The 17,875-nt window shown below is 37.5% G+C and overlaps 3 protein-coding genes across 3 annotated transcripts; 1 reads left to right on the top strand and 2 right to left on the bottom strand.

The window, feature by feature from the left end:
• Positions 1 to 259: 259 nt before the first annotated feature.
• Positions 260 to 6,222, top strand: LOC138331445 (uncharacterized). Its single transcript, XM_069279086.1, has 3 exons — positions 260 to 668; positions 3,175 to 3,375; positions 4,797 to 6,222. Exons 1-3 carry the CDS (start codon positions 284 to 286, stop codon positions 5,435 to 5,437), a joined length of 1,227 nt encoding a protein of 408 aa, XP_069135187.1. The 5' UTR covers positions 260 to 283; the 3' UTR covers positions 5,438 to 6,222.
• A 965-nt stretch (positions 6,223 to 7,187) lies between these two features.
• LOC138331446 (uncharacterized) lies at positions 7,188 to 9,857 on the bottom strand. The gene is made up of 3 exons (XM_069279087.1): positions 9,605 to 9,857; positions 8,838 to 8,912; positions 7,188 to 7,725 (listed from the first exon to the last, which is right to left on the bottom strand). The coding sequence occupies exons 1-3, from the start codon at positions 9,855 to 9,857 to the stop codon at positions 7,238 to 7,240; spliced, it is 816 nt and encodes a 271-aa protein (XP_069135188.1). The 3' UTR covers positions 7,188 to 7,237.
• Positions 9,858 to 11,250: 1,393 nt separating this feature from the next.
• Positions 11,251 to 16,435, bottom strand: LOC138330829 (uncharacterized). The gene is made up of 3 exons (XM_069278336.1): positions 15,983 to 16,435; positions 12,201 to 12,249; positions 11,251 to 11,738 (listed from the first exon to the last, which is right to left on the bottom strand). The coding sequence occupies exons 1-3, from the start codon at positions 16,349 to 16,351 to the stop codon at positions 11,251 to 11,253; spliced, it is 906 nt and encodes a 301-aa protein (XP_069134437.1). The 5' UTR covers positions 16,352 to 16,435.
• Positions 16,436 to 17,875: the final 1,440 nt, after the last annotated feature.

Genomic DNA, 17,875 nt, shown 5'->3' with positions numbered 1-17,875 from the left:
CTATATAAATATATATTTTTTGTTTAGAGAATATGAAGTAAAAAAGTACGAGTTGCCTCCCTTTAAATATAAAAAAACCTCTAATAGCCAACATATATACTTTTGGACAAGAAATGAGAATTCACTGTTATATGTGTTTGTTGAAACCCTTCAATGGGTCCTGAACCAGAAGATAAGTTAGCAAAAAGTAAGTAGAATCTAATTCAAATATAGATATACTTTCACTTTCGATTTACCAATTTTCCGACGAGAGCGCATGCGTATCACCTTATAAAAACAAAACATGTCGGAATATACGGACGCAGACCTTGATGTTCCACATAAGAAACGTTGTGAAGCTAAGGATAATCTTGATCCGATATTTAAAGATTTTCCAGGGTATTTGAAGAAGAAGTTGGCGCTACATTTGTTTGATTTGTGTGACGTTTATCGAGGTCCCGTTTTAAATGCTCTCCGTTTTTACAACTGTAATGCGGCTGATGCTAATGGCGGAGTCTCATTCTGTAACGCATATTGTAGTGTAAAACCGATCAAAAAGAAAGTGTTCGGAACAGTTTTTGTGGCAGGATTAACCACTGTGTCAAAGTTTCTGAAAGAGGGGGAAATTCCTGACAGTATTCCCGAAAGATTCGTGCTTAGTAAATTGTTGCACTACATGGCTGATGAAGGTACGTGTACATATACAATATGGTTTAATTTGATATTGTGGCAATTTGCTTTGGAAATTTGAGTTAATTTTCTCGTCTAATTTATCAGATATAAACAAAATTATTTCACAAACATAAACTTGACAGATTTTGAGAAAATTTGGTACACAGATAGAACCAGCGATTTAAATAGTATAATAATATAAATCTCTGACAGAACCCTATAAAATATATAGTGTTCTGCTATGTCCCCTATTAATGGAGTTATTACTAAATTTGTTCAGCAGGGCCAGGTATTAGTGTCCACTTTGGTGACAGTTCTAGTTGTGTTTAATGCAGTCATTCTTATGTATATGTAATAGGGGTTATCAGATTCACAGTTTACTGTTAATTGTTGTGCAGCAGGGGCGAGAGTAGTGCCGCCAGCTGTGCTCGAACCCGCGACCCCGGACCTACTGGTCTTCCGCTCTACCGACTGAGCTAAAGGGAAATTCCCCCTAGCGTGAAGCTAGAAGGCGAACGTATCACTATGTACAATTAAAACCTACTACAGGTGTATTTTTGATCAGCCAATGGCCAAAATTGTTTTCACAAAGGGATTGAATGTATTTTTCTAATTTTCATAGCGGCTATGAATAGCAGAAGCTATCTACATATCCCATGGAGCGAGTTAGCGCTCCTCGGAAGATATGTAGATAGCTTCTGCTATTCAAAGCCGTTATGGAAATTAGAAAAATTATTGAAAATTTTATTACGATTAGTTATCTAAAACGTCAGGAAAACGAGGGGAATACCTACCTCAAAAATGATAAAAATAGACCGTCATATTCTATTTTTGGAACACAAAACGAAAGCTTGCCGAAAGCGAGGTTATAATGAACAACAAACTTGCTGACGTGACAAGGAATATTAGTTTTCCACATTTCAAAATTATTTTCTTATTACGATGGTTGACAAATGAGTTTAAGCCATATTTGTTATAAACAATTTGTATTTAGCATAAGAATGATAAGTCAAAACTCAAACGAGACTTTTCATTCGTCAGGGCACCGCGAAGGGAGGTTCCTGACTTATTGCACATATGTACATCATGCAAGTACAAAGTGGGAAGTTGCTCCCGTCTCTTGCATTTCAGCGATACATTTATATTTACCTAATTTCCCAATCGCGCACGTTACTGACTCTTGACGTACACTGTTTTCTATTGGAATTCGTTCCTGTTCGCTTCACCCACGTTTTTGACCCACCATTTTGTTTACATGGATTTAACTTGTGCAGTGCATTGTGGGAGGTCACTAAAGTTCAACACTACTATACACTATCATTACAAAATTCGACCGGGCCGGTTCAAAATACAGAAAGATGGAATTTCCATTATAATTATTTAATTTGACACATTTGCACAATAACTGATATATATTACTTAGTAAGGTATCTGACACGTCTTAAATATGTATTTTACTCAAATTTACATGGTTTATTTAGGTTCATGTCCCTTTAAGGCTTACTTGATACAATAATTTTGTGAAAGGTAAGCCCAAATTGGATCCTTTTAAATGTCCATGAAGATATACATTTTGAAAATCGCAATATTTTCCCTGCGATATCTCTGGTAACTCTAAATAAGAAAACACCTTAGCAAAAGTTGCTAAAACCTTGCTTTTTTCTTTAGCAAAAAAGAAAATATTTTCAGCAGAAAACACCTAGTGCTCCACAAAGTCAATTTTTTGTCCTTTAAAAATTACTAAAAATATGAGTGATATCTACAATAGCGCATAGGGCAAAATTTGCAATGCTTTAAATTGCTAAAAGTAAACTAAGAAAATAATAAAAGAACATGATATTTTCATACTCCTCCACATATCCCTCCCTATTACTCAAGGCCATAACCAGGCCATTATTTTTTTCAGTGTAACACTTGGAATGACAAATGTTCAGGCACTTAAATTCCATCTTGAATCATGAATTTGATAGCTCAGCTATTTAGAATGAAAAAAAAAATGAAATAACAAATTTATTTTCTTTCTTCAGCTAAAAAAATGGCTTAGCAAAAATTGCTAAAATGATAATTTTTATTTTAGCAATTAGTGTCTACCATTAGCAAAATGCCCAAAATGCTATCCATATCTAGTGAGCACAGGATATTATGATATGATACATACCATTTTTGATGCAATATAAGCTGCCTTGCATTCTGCTTCAGTTTCAAGCTAGTGATTTTCTTAGTGAGGCCTTTGTATTTTGAATTGGGAAAAACTACATTTCACATGTCTTGAAACATATATATTTTTGTTTATTTGGGAAAAAATTTATATAAAATTGGGAAAATACAGCAAAATTTTTCGAGAGATAGGGGCCTGTATTCTGTTTCAAATGTATCAAAAAAAGTCACTGCAAGCATGCTGAAATATTATATCATAGGTCAGAAAAATATCGCAATTCAAAATGTATATTTTGAAATGCTTTACACATAAAATTATAAAGACAATTCATGTGAAATTTTAATTCGCCTTTTATCTTTCAACAGAAACACAAGCCATCCTGTTGAATTTGGAACAATATGATGAAACAGATCTTCCAATAGTCCTAGCCAATCACTTAACAGGAAAATTAGCAACATCATCACGATACGTCATTAACAAACATCTTGTGAAGAAAAAAGAAAAAGTCAGATGCCCCTGTTCTCCTGACTGTGATTTCACTGGAGTGTTAGGAGATACCAGTATAGGTCAGTATTGGAGTTGTGGAAATCCAATATAGGTCAGTATTGGAGTTGTGGAGATACCAGTATAGGTCAGTATTGGAGTTGTGGAGATACCAATAAAGGTCAGTATTGGAGTTGTAGAGATACAAGCATAGGTCAGTATCGGAGTTGTGAAGATACCAGTATAGGCCAGTATTGGAATTGTGGAGATACCAATATAGGTCAGTATTGGAGTTGTGGAGATACCAATATAGGTCAGTATTGGAGTTGTGGAGATACCAATATAGGTCAGTATTGAAGTTGTGGAGATACCAGTATAGGTCAGTATTGGAGTTGTAGAGATACCAGTATAGGTCAGTATTGGAGTTGTGGAGATATCAATATAGGTCAGTATTGGAGTTGTGGAGATACCAGTATAGGTCAGTATTGGAGTTGTAGAGATACCAATATATGTCATTATTGGAGTTGTGGGGATACCAGTATAGGCCAGTATTGGAGTTGTGGAGATACCAGTATAGGTCAGTAATGGAGTTGTGGAGATACTAGTACAAAAAGTCAGTATTGTAGTTGTGGAAATACCAGTATATGTCAGTATTGGAGTTGTGGAGATACCTACTTATAAGTCAGTATTGGAGTTGTGGAGATACCAGTATAGGTCAGTATTGGAGTTGTGGAGATACCAGTATACATGTAGGTCGGTATTGGAGTTGAAGAGATACCAATATAGGTCAGTATAGGTCAGTCATGTAATTATATATATGAATAGAAATTTACATTAATTAAAATCTGAGGTGTGAATTGATAATGCATAATAATGTTGAATGGATTCTTGAATAATAAAAATACCTGGTAGACATGACACATAATAAGTGTTCAGCATCATGCAAGTAATTTTAAGCAAATAATTTATTGTTTTAATATTTTGCAATTCACATTGCGAAACTTCTAGAAATCATAATAATTTGGATGGTTGTGCCAAAGAGGGTGGAGGGGAATTTACTATAACCTATTTATATCAAAGCCTAGTAACAGTTACCGAAAGGAAATCTTCAGACCTTATATATATAGTAGCAGTCCAGAGAAGGTTATTTGTGGGCTTCAAGAATCACCCCCTAACTTAATCATTAAAATTTTCAGGTTTCCTTAATTTACACTCATGATACCCCCCTCCCCCTATGGAATTTGGAAACTCACAAAATAATGCTCTGGATCTGCTTGTGGACCTAAAGAACGATTTTGCTTTACCAATAGTTTATTTAGCATTATATCTATTCAGTGCATCTGTGTCCACTTGTGTGAAATATCTTAAAGTAAATGTAAGTGTTAAGCAAAGTATTGAAATATCATTTTAATTGTTGGAAAAATAGAAAGTTTAGGAAATCTGTGAAGTTTTATTAAAGTTAACATAACATTGTACGTATCTAGTAATCATGTTTTCAATACAGGTAATGAAGAAGTATGGAGTGGTCCTTTAGATATCATTGTGAACCAAAACGTTGGAGTAGGTGTTATGGAAGAAGATGAGGAAAATCCCAGCAATCAAGGATTAATGATCCAGAACTGTTCCGGCTTGGTAAAAAGTGACAAACTCATTGCCCAGACTGTGGTTTTTTCTTTTCTGCAAAAACAGATTCATCCTTTGAGTAAACACAATTTAGTTCCATGTTTTGGAGTATCCAGTTCTGGTCTAGTGATTTATTTCTACGAATCGGAACATGATGTTCTCTTGGAATCCTCATATATTCCTTTTCTCGCACCAACTAAAAGTCACTCAGGCGTGAAGGTCAACCTAACCGCTGTACTAGCATCATGGTTTGCCATTAACTGCAAGTATCTCTGTAGTGGATTGCCAGATTCTCTCAAATCTGAAGACAAAAAGGCGGACTTTTTTACTCAAGCTAATGAAAAAATTGGAATTTACAGAAATAAGTTAAAATTAGGAGACGTTGGACTTCCAGTGCAATCATCTTTAGTAGGAGATACTGTTGATTCAGGCGAGGACTCACCTGATGAATTGGACAATATCAGGTTTAAACTTTACAAAGTTGCTTACAGGGACAAGAAATGTGGTGAGAAGTGTAAGTGAGATTACAGCCAGGTAACTAATCACTGTAAACCAACTTTTTTTTCAAGTATGATTAAAGGTCTACATTGTATGTATGGTTTGGGCTGTATTTGGCCCCAAAATCCATCAAATTTTCGAAAGTGTTGTTAAAAGATTAAGTTGATGTATTTTAAATATTTAATACATCCCTTATTTAGCTATAATTACTGCTTTCTAATTTTTCAGCTGTAGTTGCTATGGTAACCATCCAAAATAATTTTTAAAATTTTAAAACTTTGGCCATTATCTGCTGACAAAAGATTTTATCTATGATACCATAGAGCGCATCTTTTGAAGAAAAAAAAGGCTCAAACCATACATAGTCCTACGGTATCACTGTTGAGATATCAGCAATGCTGACTTCTTGTTTTTTATTATGAGACCTAGAAACCAGATGTTTGGCCTGTCTTAATGGGATGAAGGGTTACAAATTAATGAAATACCTTGGCTTTCATTTTAAGTGAATAGTCAGGCAAAGATTCATTGGCCTTCCAAAAGTCAACAACAGTCAAGTTCTGCTTTTGTTGTCCAGTTTTAATCATTGAAAATATGGAAAAGCCCCATGTAAATTTAGCAAAGTTATCAACATTAATTCTTTGAAAGTGGGACTGTGTCGAAATGTTAACAAGGACATGACCAGCAGGGAGGACATTTTACGATTCCTTTAATAGATTAAATTTCTTCGCATAGCTACAGAGCGATTTCGACAGGAATTTTTATTTTTCTATTTCATTAGAAATATACTATTAAACACTATTTTTACCGTATTTAGCCTTCCTTTACTGAATATTAACTTTAAGGTCACAGGGGTCAAATAAGCATATTTTTTTAAAGATATATTGTCGGTGACTAAAAGGCCTGATATTCTTCCTAAACCATGCTTAGATTAAGCTCTACCTATTTGTTCAAATGAAAAACTTTGACTGTCATCCAAGGTACAGTTTCACATGGATCAAAAAGGATTAAATATTTGAAAAGAGTTCATGTTAGTGACTACGCAGTCGAGACCGCGTAAGCACTGACTTTACACTTGTCACATGCTGGAATATAGGATTTCCAAGTTCGGAATTTCTCTGAAAAATGACCTTGACCTTTATATGAGATCACAAGTGTCAAAAAGTCATTCAAGGTCACAGGGATCAGGTAGACTAAACATCTTGACTATAACTAAGAGACTTGGTGATATGATATTGGGCCTCTGACTTGCTAAGTTGAGCTTAAGTCATGTCACAGTATCTGTCATCTTTTAACATTTACATGTATTTGAAAGCGCTACTATAGCCACAGAAAAAGTTCTGCATGGATTGTATCAAATCCTTTGCTCAGAAATATCTTTTGGGGAATGTAACATGGTTTGTATAAATCTTGCCTGACATCCATTGGGCATGAAATATTATTCCTAGAATATATTGAATAAATATTAATCCTAGAATTCTGCATGGACTGTAACTTAATTTGGCCAGAAGCAGCCATGACGATATTATAATAGAATTTGAGTACATCATGGTTCTGATTCCCCTTGGGCAGGAGGTGCAGGACCCATTAAACAGAAATATAGATAGGGCACTTAGGACAACAATAGTCTCTGTTATTGCAATTTTTCAAAATTGTATGTAATCACTGAAAATGTTTTGATGATGAGCTTAAATTGAGGGAGACATACTGTCATGGACGTCACAACTGGCATCTTCAAATTCACCATTCATATTAAATACAAACCAACACTAATATATAACTGAATGAAGTGCTTTATTTATAAAAAAAAATCAATGAAAAGATTTATCATTTCAAGCACACGACACACGAAAGATATTTATTCTGCTCGTATGGTGGACATCTGAGCGAGCCACACTGAGCTCTTACAGCGAAGAACAACTTCCCATCATGGTTGGCGTCACCTCCTCCATCTAAATCTTGTGCTTGTCCATCTACACAAACGTATTGCGATGCCGCTTTATGAGCGTATTCACCTGCCGCCAGTGACCCGCTGTACGCCTTCGTCCAGCCGCTGTAGCATGTTGTCTTTGCCGGTATCATCAAAGAAGAGACAAAAGATTTAGGTCTACAGACCGCACAGGGGACTTCTTTGTTGTGAGAATTAGGGCCAAATGGCGTGTGGCCGTTGACTGACTCGTACTCGGCGCCATACATTAATGCCGAATAATCATCATTGGGCAGATTTTGTAGCGGTCCTAAATCTGGATCTCGTGGCAAACAAACGTATTCTGCTGCTGCTCCAGTATGGTCCCACCAAGATCCACCGGCGTAGCCTACAAAGTCAGATGCTTTTGTAATCTCTTGTTAACTATTTATTCATTCATTTGAATTACGATATCGTTTGTATTCACAGCCAGTTAACTAAAAAATAGTTGTGTTGTAATTTTCTACTTAGATTATTTTAGATTCTAACCCCACCCATACCCCGACACCCTACTCCCCATAACAATAACATAAACATATAAAATCAAGTAGTGAAATGTATTATAATTGCAGTCTTTCCTATCTTTATATTTCGACATTCTTATTTGTGAGTTCAGTGCGGATTTTTATTGGTGGGAATTCGAAAAGTCGAACTCATATTGACTATATCCTTTGCCAACTGAAGAACATACATGTTATCCTTTCATATTGTAAAAACAAGATGAACACACGACAGTAAAACACTCTGGAACAAGATTACGATTTGAACTGCTTCCTAAAAATCAAAACTAAAAAATGAAAGAAAGATTTTGACATCATAAATTTGGACATGCTAGATATGTATAAGTACCTGTTTGAATTTTATAATCTATGGAAATAACCATGTGGTATTCTCGTAATCGATACTCCAGGATCCGGAGTTACCAACAGTCGCTATATCCACCCCTATTCTGTATAAAATTTTGCATATTACAGAGTTATCTGCACTTACGGATAGGTATTGATGATTGTGACGTCATGTGTTGGCGAGCGTAACGTCATCATTTTCGGAGAAAACGACGTGAATTGCGCTTACAAAATAATGACATCACAATCAATACCTATCCGCAAGGTAGCTAACTCTGTAATATGCAAAGACGGGATACGTCATAAACAAAAGCTGAAGGAGCATCAATATGGTATCAAATCGTTATTAATTTCAAATCAAGTATGAGAAATGGGCGTAATTTAGTATTACGATTATGCATAAGATAAAGTCTTACCAATCGCATACCTTAAAGCTTGAGAGAAACTTGAAAATTTTAGATGTTCAACAGGACCAATATATTATGTCTCATTGTATACACACTTTATGGCACACAGAGCCTCAAGATTTACAATGATATATTCCAGTGGTGGATGCATCAATAGTGATAGTAACCCCTAGATATTGGGAATACTGTGGTTGATTAATTCGACTTACCTGAATATACTAACTCCGTCAAGTTGGCTGGACAGTCGGTCCTTCCCCAGCGGACAAAGGTAGCACCGCCTCCATCTGTAGTTAAATATGAAATGGAACTAAACGAATGGAAAAGTATTGGCTAACAAAAACGTCATGAATTTGTAATTTATAGTTTTTCATTTTATTTTTGTTTTCATTGAACCACATCATGCTCAATAAGATTAAACATAATTGAAAGATTGTCAGCTTATATTCCATGACGATGGCACAGTCATGCACAGAACATGTAAATTGCTCTTGTTATCCATGCAAAATACAACAATTGATGTCAGGTTTAATTGAATACAAGGTATGTATACCATTGTGAGTACCAGTTTTTAATATCCTAAAAATGCATAGATCACTTTTTCGTGATAGCATTACTATGTAATTTGAAATTCGAATGTGGAAAAAGCTTTTCTATTCGCTTCAAACATTTTATTATGTAATAAGTTCCCAAGTTGTTTAAATATGGAAACCAAATTTTGAATACAATGCAAATTAAATTTTCTTATTGTTTTGATAATTTTGAAAGAATACAAAATGAAATTATAGTGTCGTGGTGGTTTACTTAGATCACCGTTCTACTGTAGTAAATTATTCTACTATTAAAAAGCTAATCTAAAAGTACAATTGAAATTAGAATACGCTCAGGTAAGCAAATTAATTTGTCGATGTCAGCGATTTAGAAAATTAATAAAATAAAATTTGAAACCTTGAAATACATTGTGTAAATGTTTACTTACCTTGATTCGCATGTGACAGACGTTGTTCCAGTGACGATATCTTTCCATCTTGTGTCTGAAGTTTGACGTTCTGTGCCTGTACCGTCGCCTGTAGGGTCTGTAGTTCGCTCTGTAGGTGAGTCATCTGTTGCTGAACATATTCGGGGTCGGACAAGAGAATTCTCTTCTCTTTGTCACCATGACAATGAAGACAACATAATAACATATATAGAACTGTAACTACCAAATTGGAAGTTTGCCAACCTTTCGCCATTTTATGACGGAACATTCTGCTAGACTGATAAACGTTCAGATGACCTTACTAATGTTATCAATTTATAAGGGTTAAGTCACTATGGCACTTTATGTGGGGCATGGATGAACTACTATCATATCTGGTTCACATTTAGTAAAGTTTTCTCAAACAATATGAAAGGCGTCAAGTGAAACAAACAAACTATGAAGATAAGGGGTTCATGTTCATTTATATTTTTCTGTATAAGTTCAGATAGTATCCCCACTTAATCTCTAGTGATATTTTTCATGCTATAAACAGTGATAAGATTATTCCAATTTTTATAGGATTTCCTTTGATTCAACAAAATTTAACAATCCTCTTATAAACGTAAACCAGCGAGCGAACGTGGTGGGAATAGAACGTTCAGCTTATACTAGTAAGTTTTATTAGTTTTCATGATTTTAGTCTCTCTTCGTCGTTCAACAATATCGACAAAGATTTTCTAACCAAAATTTGTTATAGTCATCACAACCCAACACATACATGCGGTCATGCCTCCTCTTCTCTTTTGCGATACCTCATAACTATACTCCAAAGTTTGAAAGAGACATAAGAAAGATCAGTACTGAACCTAATTCTACTAAACTCTGATCATGTATTCGTTTTGAATTGTAACACTTTTCTGATCTGTTGGATTGATAATTATGCAACCTGGTCGAATAGTTGATAATGGTTGATATATTTGAAAGGTCAAGTAGGTTTAATTAAGGATCTTGATGAGGTTTCTGTCTCGTTAAAGTCACGTTTTAACCTTGAACAAACAATTTTTGTGATTGTCTAAATCTCTACTTTTGGAAGGTGTCAAAAGAAACATTCGTTAAAGAATAAAACTACTATTGTAGATTGTTTATACAAGGCTCAGTTTTCTGGGGATGTGGATGTGGCGCAGTGTTAGAAGGCGCAGATATGTTTGGCTCGGCGATCGGGTGCCGTAGATAGTGAGTTCGAGGCCCGGATAGTCAATCAATTGTCATGCTTTGTTAAATTGTGTTTCTTTGATATTAAATATCTTATACATGTATACATAAATAAGATATCTCATTTAATTTCAATATGAGATATCATATATACTATATAAACTATCTTATATATTATATGAGATATCTTACTATATCAGATATCTTATATACTATATCAGATATCTTATATACTATATCAGATATCTTATAACAATATGAAATATCTCATATTTATATATGATATCTTATATAATTCAATAAAATACGGGATAGACATTGCTCCTTCAATAAATGTAAAATTAGCTTGCCATAGAATTGATATTTTCCAAAGATCTTTACAAAACACAGCAACTGATACTTATCGCTTGTCAAATTTTATTTTTTTATTTCTAAGAGAAGACAGGGAAAACCTATTTCATACACACAACGCACGAAAGATATTTATTCTGTTCGTATGGAGGACATCGAAGAGAGCCACATTGGGCTTTTACAGCTAAGAACAATTTCCCATTATCGTTGGTGGTTGCGCCTCCGTCTAAAGGTTGAGCGTGTTCATCTACACAAACGTACTGTGATGCCGCGGCGTGATTATAGTAACCCGCTGCCAATGACCCGCCGTACGCCTTCGTCCAGCCGATGTAGCAGTTGGTTCTCGCCGGTATCATCACAGAGGAGGCAAAAGATTTCGGTCTACAGACCGCACAGGGTACTTCTTCGTCGTGAGATTTCGGCCCGAATGGCGTGGTCGCGGTGTATGCTTCATATTCAGCTCCATACATATTCGCTGAGTAGTCATCGCTTGGCAAGTTACTGTATGGTCCCCAAGTAGGGTCCCTTGGCAAACATACATATTCTGCTGCCGCTCCTTTATTAGAATACCAAGACCCACCCGCGTAGCCTGCACATAAACCATATAACTTGTTATTTTTCTTTTTTGACATCACCATTGTTATTTAACTTACATTTAAGTAAAACAATTCATCTGTCACGATAATTATTGCAATAGCATGTCCATGATAATGATTTCGGACATGACAAACGAAATATAAATGACATCAAATTCAGATTACGTAAAATGGAATCAAGATCATGTGGAAAGAAAGTGTGGAATAAGTTAAAATGGCATCTTTTAAAATTGCCAAATGAGTAATCATAGATAGAACGCAATACAAATATTATAAATATAAGCAGTATGACTTTTCAGCCATTGTGGATTGTTAATCCCTATTTCTAGTAGAATGTTATGATGCATAACTATCTAAATTCTTTTGGGTTGCTAAGCATTCACCACCACTGTAAGATATTCATCGCAAATGATATATTACAATTATTTAAGTTTAAAATAAATGATTCCGCTTACCAGAATACACTATTTCAGTCAGGTTGGCCAGCGGACAAACGTAGAGCCGCTTCGATCTGTAAAGTTAAAAACGAAGTGTTTTCTCTTTTAAAATCATTCATTTTTTATTCATTATTTTCCTATATGTCTTTATTTTTCTTTGATGTGCAATGTACATTCTAGTTTTAGTTTTAGTCACCTCCAATTATTAGCCCACCATCATCATAACATTCAAACCGCATGCATGTTCCCCTTGGAACCATATTGTACATATTGCATTTTTGGGGACAGATCGGTCTAAAGCATTGCCGAAAGGCAGCCATTTTGAATTTTGATAGATAAAGTTTGTAACCATTATTTTCGCAGAAAGTATAAAAATGATCTCTCAAATTCCATATATAGGACTCTAGTTGTCTAGTTTTAGGACCGATCGGTCAAAAGGAAAGGATGACAGCTGGTGGCTATTTCTATCTATAAATAACAATTGATACCTAATATAAGTGAATACCTTAGTTTGCCTGTGATATTTGCTGTTCAAGTGATGAAATAATTCCATTTTGCGCATGTACCGTGGCTTGTAAGGTTTGTATCTCTCCATTTTTGGACTGCATCGTAGCCTGAAGGGTCTGTAGTTCTCCAGTTTGAGACTGCACCGTAGCCTGAAGGGTCTGTAGTTCTCCAGTTTGAGACTGCACCGTAGCCTGAAGGGTTTGTAGTTCTCCAGTTTGAGACTGCACCGTAGCCTGAAGGGTCTGTAGTTCTCCAGTTTGAGACTGCACCGTAGCCTGAAGGGTTTGTAGTTCTCAAGTTTGAGACTGCACCGTAGCCTGAAGGGTTTGTAGTTCTCCAGTTTGAGACTGCACCGTAGCCTGGAAAGTATGTAGTTCTCCAGTTTGAGACTGCACCGTAGCCTGAAGGGTTTGTAGTTCTCCAGTTTGAGACTGTACCGTAGACTGAAGGGTTTGTAGTTCTCCAGTTTGAGACTGCACCGTAGCCTGGAAAGTATGTAGTTCTCCAGTTTGAGACTGCACCGTAGCCTGAAGGGTTTGTAGTTCTCCAGTTTGAGACTGTACCGTAGACTGAAGGGTTTGTAGTTCTCCAGTTTGAGACTGCATCGTAGACTGAAGGGTTTGTAGTTCTCCAGTTTGAGACTGCATCGTAGCCTGAAGGGTTTGTAGTTCTCCAGTTTGAGACTGTACCGTAGACTGAAGGGTTTGTAGTTCTCCAGTTTGAGACTGTACCGTAGACTGAAGGGTTTGTAGTTCTCCAGTTTGAGACTGCATCGTAGCCTGAAGGGTTTGTAGTTCTCCAGTTTGAGACTGCACCGTAGACTGAAGGGTTTGTAGTTCTCCAGTTTGAGACTGCATCGTAGCCTGAAGGGTTTGTAGTTCTCCAGTTTGAGACTGCACCGTAGCCTGAAGGGTTTGTAGTTCTCCAGTTTGAGACTGCACCGTAGCCTGAAGGGTTTGTAGTTCTCCAGTTTGAGACTGCACCGTAGCCTGAAGGGTTTGTAGTTCTCCAGTTTGAGACTGCACCGTAGCCTGAAGGGTTTGTAGTTCTCCAGTTTGAGACTGCACCGTAGCCTGAAGGGTTTGTAGTTCTCCAGTTTGAGACTGCACCGTAGCCTGGAAAGTATGTAGTTCTCCAGTTTGAGACTGCACCGTAGCCTGAAGGGTTTGTAGTTCTCCAGTTTGAGACTGCACCGTAGCCTGAAGGGTCTGTAGTTCTCCAGTTTGAGACTGCACCGTAGCCTGAAGGTTTTGTAGTTCTCAAGTTTGAGACTGCACCGTAGCCTGAAGGGTTTGTAGTTCTCCAGTTTGAGACTGCACCGTAGCCTGGAAAGTATGTAGTTCTCCAGTTTGAGACTGCACCGTAGCCTGAAGGGTTTGTAGTTCTCCAGTTTGAGACTGCACCGTAGCCTGAAGGGTCTGTAGTTCTCCAGTTTGAGACTGCACCGTAGCCTGAAGGTTTTGTAGTTCTCAAGTTTGAGACTGCACCGTAGCCTGAAGGGTTTGTAGTTCTCCAGTTTGAGACTGCACCGTAGCCTGGAAAGTATGTAGTTCTCCAGTTTGAGACTGCACCGTAGCCTGAAGGGTTTGTAGTTCTCCAGTTTGAGACTGTACCGTAGACTGAAGGGTTTGTAGTTCTCCAGTTTGAGACTGCACCGTAGCCTGGAAAGTATGTAGTTCTCCAGTTTGAGACTGCACCGTAGCCTGAAGGGTTTGTAGTTCTCCAGTTTGAGACTGTACCGTAGACTGAAGGGTTTGTAGTTCTCCAGTTTGAGACTGCATCGTAGACTGAAGGGTTTGTAGTTCTCCAGTTTGAGACTGCACCGTAGCCTGAAGGGTTTGTAGTTCTCCAGTTTGAGACTGCACCGTAGCCTGAAGGGTTTGTAGTTCTCCAGTTTGAGACTGTACCGTAGCCTGAAGGGTTTGTAGTTCTCCAGTTTGAGACTGCATCGTAGCCTGAAGGGTTTGTAGTTCTCCAGTTTGAGACTGCACCGTAGACTGAAGGGTTTGTAGTTCTCCAGTTTGAGACTGCATCGTAGCCTGAAGGGTTTGTAGTTCTCCAGTTTGAGACTGCATCGTAGCCTGAAGGGTTTGTAGTTCTCCAGTTTGAGACTGCTCCGTAGCCTGAAGGGTTTGTAGTTCTCCAGTTTGAGACTGCACCGTAGCCTGAAGGGTCTGTAGTTCTCCAGTTTGAGACTGCACCGTAGCCTGAAGGTTTTGTAGTTCTCAAGTTTGAGACAGCACCGTAGCCTGAAGGGTTTGTAGTTCTCCAGTTTGAGACTGCACCGTAGCCTGGAAAGTATGTAGTTCTCCAGTTTGAGACTGCACCGTAGCCTGAAGGGTTTGTAGTTCTCCAGTTTGAGACTGCACCGTAGCCTGAAGGGTCTGTAGTTCTCCAGTTTGAGACTGCACCGTAGCCTGAAGGTTTTGTAGTTCTCAAGTTTGAGACTGCACCGTAGCCTGAAGGGTTTGTAGTTCTCCAGTTTGAGACTGCACCGTAGCCTTGAAAGTATGTAGTTCTCCAGTTTGAGACTGCACCGTAGCCTGAAGGGTTTGTAGTTCTCCAGTTTGAGACTGCACCGTAGCCTGAAGGGTCTGTAGTTCTCCAGTTTGAGACTGCACCGTAGCCTGAAGGGTTTGTAGTTCTCCAGTTTGAGACTGCACCGTAGCCTGAAGGGTTTGTAGTTCTCCAGTTTGAGACTGCACCGTAGCCTGGAAAGTATGTAGTTCTCCAGTTTGAGACTGCACCGTAGCCTGAAGGGTTTGTAGTTCTCCAGTTTGAGACTGTACCGTAGCCTGAAGGGTTTGTAGTTCTCCAGTTTGAGACTGCACCGTAGCCTGGAAAGTATGTAGTTCTCCAGTTTGAGACTGCACCGTAGCCTGAAGGGTTTGTAGTTCTCCAGTTTGAGACTGTACCGTAGACTGAAGGGTTTGTAGTTCTCCAGTTTGAGACTGCATCGTAGACTGAAGGGTTTGTAGTTCTCCAGTTTGAGACTGCATCGTAGCCTGAAGGGTTTGTAGTTCTCCAGTTTGAGACTGTACCGTAGACTGAAGGGTTTGTAGTTCTCCAGTTTGAGACTGTACCGTAGACTGAAGGGTTTGTAGTTCTCCAGTTTGAGACTGCATCGTAGCCTGAAGGGTTTGTAGTTCTCCAGTTTGAGACTGCACCGTAGACTGAAGGGTTTGTAGTTCTCCAGTTTGAGACTGCATCGTAGCCTGAAGGGTTTGTAGTTCTCCAGTTTGAGACTGCATCGTAGCCTGAAGGGTTTGTAGTTCTCCAGTTTGAGACTGCACCGTAGCCTGAAGGGTTTGTAGTTCTCCAGTTTGAGACTGTACCGTAGACTGAAGGGTTTGTAGTTCTCCAGTTTGAGACTGCATCGTAGCCTGAAGGGTTTGTAGTTCTCCAGTTTGAGACTGCACCGTAGCCTGAAGGGTTTGTAGTTCTCCAGTTTGAGACTGCACCGTAGCCTGAAGGGTTTGTAGTTCTCCAGTTTGAGACTGCACCGTAGCCTGAAGGGTTTGTAACTCGCTAAGTAGACGGGTCATCTGTTGCCGGACGTAGTCAGGATCACTTAGTAATATCCTCTTCTCTTTAATATAATTACAATGGACAAAGCAGAGTAACACGTACACAATGGTTACTGACAAACTACCGTTAGCCATTTTGTGAAGCTCAAATAGTTTGGATCTCAAAAGGTTATCAATTTAACTTTACAGATAGACCGAAATTAAAAAAAATATCAAATTTAGGCCAGCCTAGCGTGTTTGAGAAAGCTTAAAATAGTCGAAAAAAATAACGAATACAAATAATATTGGCAAATTGATTTATAGACTTCAGAATGTTTGTTCTAAAAAATCCCTGGTTTTCCTGAGGCTTTATTTGTAGTCTAGTGTCGCAAGAAGTATTCGAAGTCTTTCATGACAGCTAATGATTCGCCCGACCTAGACACATTCTGTATTTGCATGTAACAGAGTTATCTGCGTTTGCTAGTAGGTAGTAATTATTACGTCATATGTTCATGAGTGTAGCATTTAAACAGCTTCATTTTTGCAGACAAACCAAGGACGTCATAATTAATACGTACTCTTAAAATACTAAAGATACCGCGCAAATGCAAATAATAGGAAATATAATCCTCAAGCTTGGAATGTCACTGTAATGTGCTGTATATTAAAAGATTTAGAGTATAGAAAATCTTACATAATTGGCTATGTGACATGAAATTTATCGAACGAGTTCGAAAATTAAATATGTTACGAGCCTTATGCAAGTGGCATATATCAATTTATTTAGCTAGATTGATAAATTCCTTATAACATAGTCACAACTTTAATATTCTAATTTGACTGAAGGCAAGGACTTAAGGGCGCAGCCAGATGTTTTAATATGAATCATGTACGGCATAGGAAGAGCGAAGCTCTACTTGTTTATTTTTATATTCTATTTCTTGTAGAAGACATATTTTAGAAATAAAAGGACGCACTTTAAACTATAGAAGTATATGATGTAATAATTTTCTAGCATAAACTCAAAGAAATGAACTCAAAGATTCGGATTTCTCTGTGTCCATTCAAGGCCTGGAGTGCCGCGTATGCGAATCCTATGATTTCGCGCCATTTGTTGACGATATGTGACGTCATGATTCCTTGTGCTCATCTTCGCCTTTGTGGATATTTTGACTGCATAATAATAACAAAGTGTTATTGTTATTATTTAAAGAATAATAAAAAAAAGTTTAATTACCCCTGTTATGCATTTGCATTAGTTAAAGCCACACTATACGTAACTATCAACAAAAATTCAAGTCAAATTCGACTCCGATATTTTAAGTATTTGTAGATGTAGTTGAAATTAAGATACAATAAGAATGTTTATAATATATCTTCAATAACTTTGGTACATCAGTTGTTGAAAGTCGATACATGTAAACATGCCTTCATTTTAAACTGGTCGCCATAGAAGTTACGATTATTGCCGAACGGAAGTCGGAAATTTCATGACCCGTTTTCGGAAGAGTTCAGACAGACGTTACGGTAGTCACATGACGTTCTCGGCAACGACGTTACAAAGTCGACTAACTTCGGCTTGTTTGACTAAGTGGGACCCACCTAGCGCAATGTTTAATATTTATTTGATTTTTATCAAAATATTCCGAATCAATATCGCTCATCTTGACTTCGATTTAG

This window comes from Argopecten irradians, chromosome 9 (assembly GCF_041381155.1).
Source record: "Argopecten irradians isolate NY chromosome 9, Ai_NY, whole genome shotgun sequence".
Classification (NCBI taxonomy): Eukaryota; Metazoa; Mollusca; class Bivalvia; order Pectinida; family Pectinidae; genus Argopecten; species Argopecten irradians.
The sequence above is the reverse complement of the archived record's forward strand: the minus strand, read 5'-3'. Positions and strand labels throughout refer to the sequence as shown.

Bases quoted from the DNA above. Each gene is read 5' to 3' on its own strand.
- LOC138331445 (XM_069279086.1), top strand. From the start codon at position 284: ATGTCGGAATATACGGACGCAGACCTTGATGTTCCACATAAGAAACGT. The intron at 669-3,174 runs GTACGTGTACAT...ATCTTTCAACAG, and splicing joins GCACTACATGGCTGATGAAG to AAACACAAGCCATCCTGTTG. The intron at 3,376-4,796 runs GTCAGTATTGGA...TTTTCAATACAG, and splicing joins GTTAGGAGATACCAGTATAG to GTAATGAAGAAGTATGGAGT.
- LOC138330829 (XM_069278336.1), bottom strand. From the start codon at position 16,351: ATGGCTAACGGTAGTTTGTCAGTAACCATTGTGTACGTGTTACTCTGC. The intron at 12,250-15,982 runs GTGCAGTCTCAA...TACAGATCGAAG, and splicing joins TACAAACCCTTCAGGCTACG to CGGCTCTACGTTTGTCCGCT. The intron at 11,739-12,200 runs GTAAGCGGAATC...GTTTATGTGCAG, and splicing joins GACTGAAATAGTGTATTCTG to GCTACGCGGGTGGGTCTTGG.
- LOC138331446 (XM_069279087.1), bottom strand. From the start codon at position 9,857: ATGGCGAAAGGTTGGCAAACTTCCAATTTGGTAGTTACAGTTCTATAT. The intron at 8,913-9,604 runs GTAAGTAAACAT...ATTTAACTACAG, and splicing joins TCTGTCACATGCGAATCAAG to ATGGAGGCGGTGCTACCTTT. The intron at 7,726-8,837 runs GTAAGTCGAATT...CTGACTTTGTAG, and splicing joins GACGGAGTTAGTATATTCAG to GCTACGCCGGTGGATCTTGG.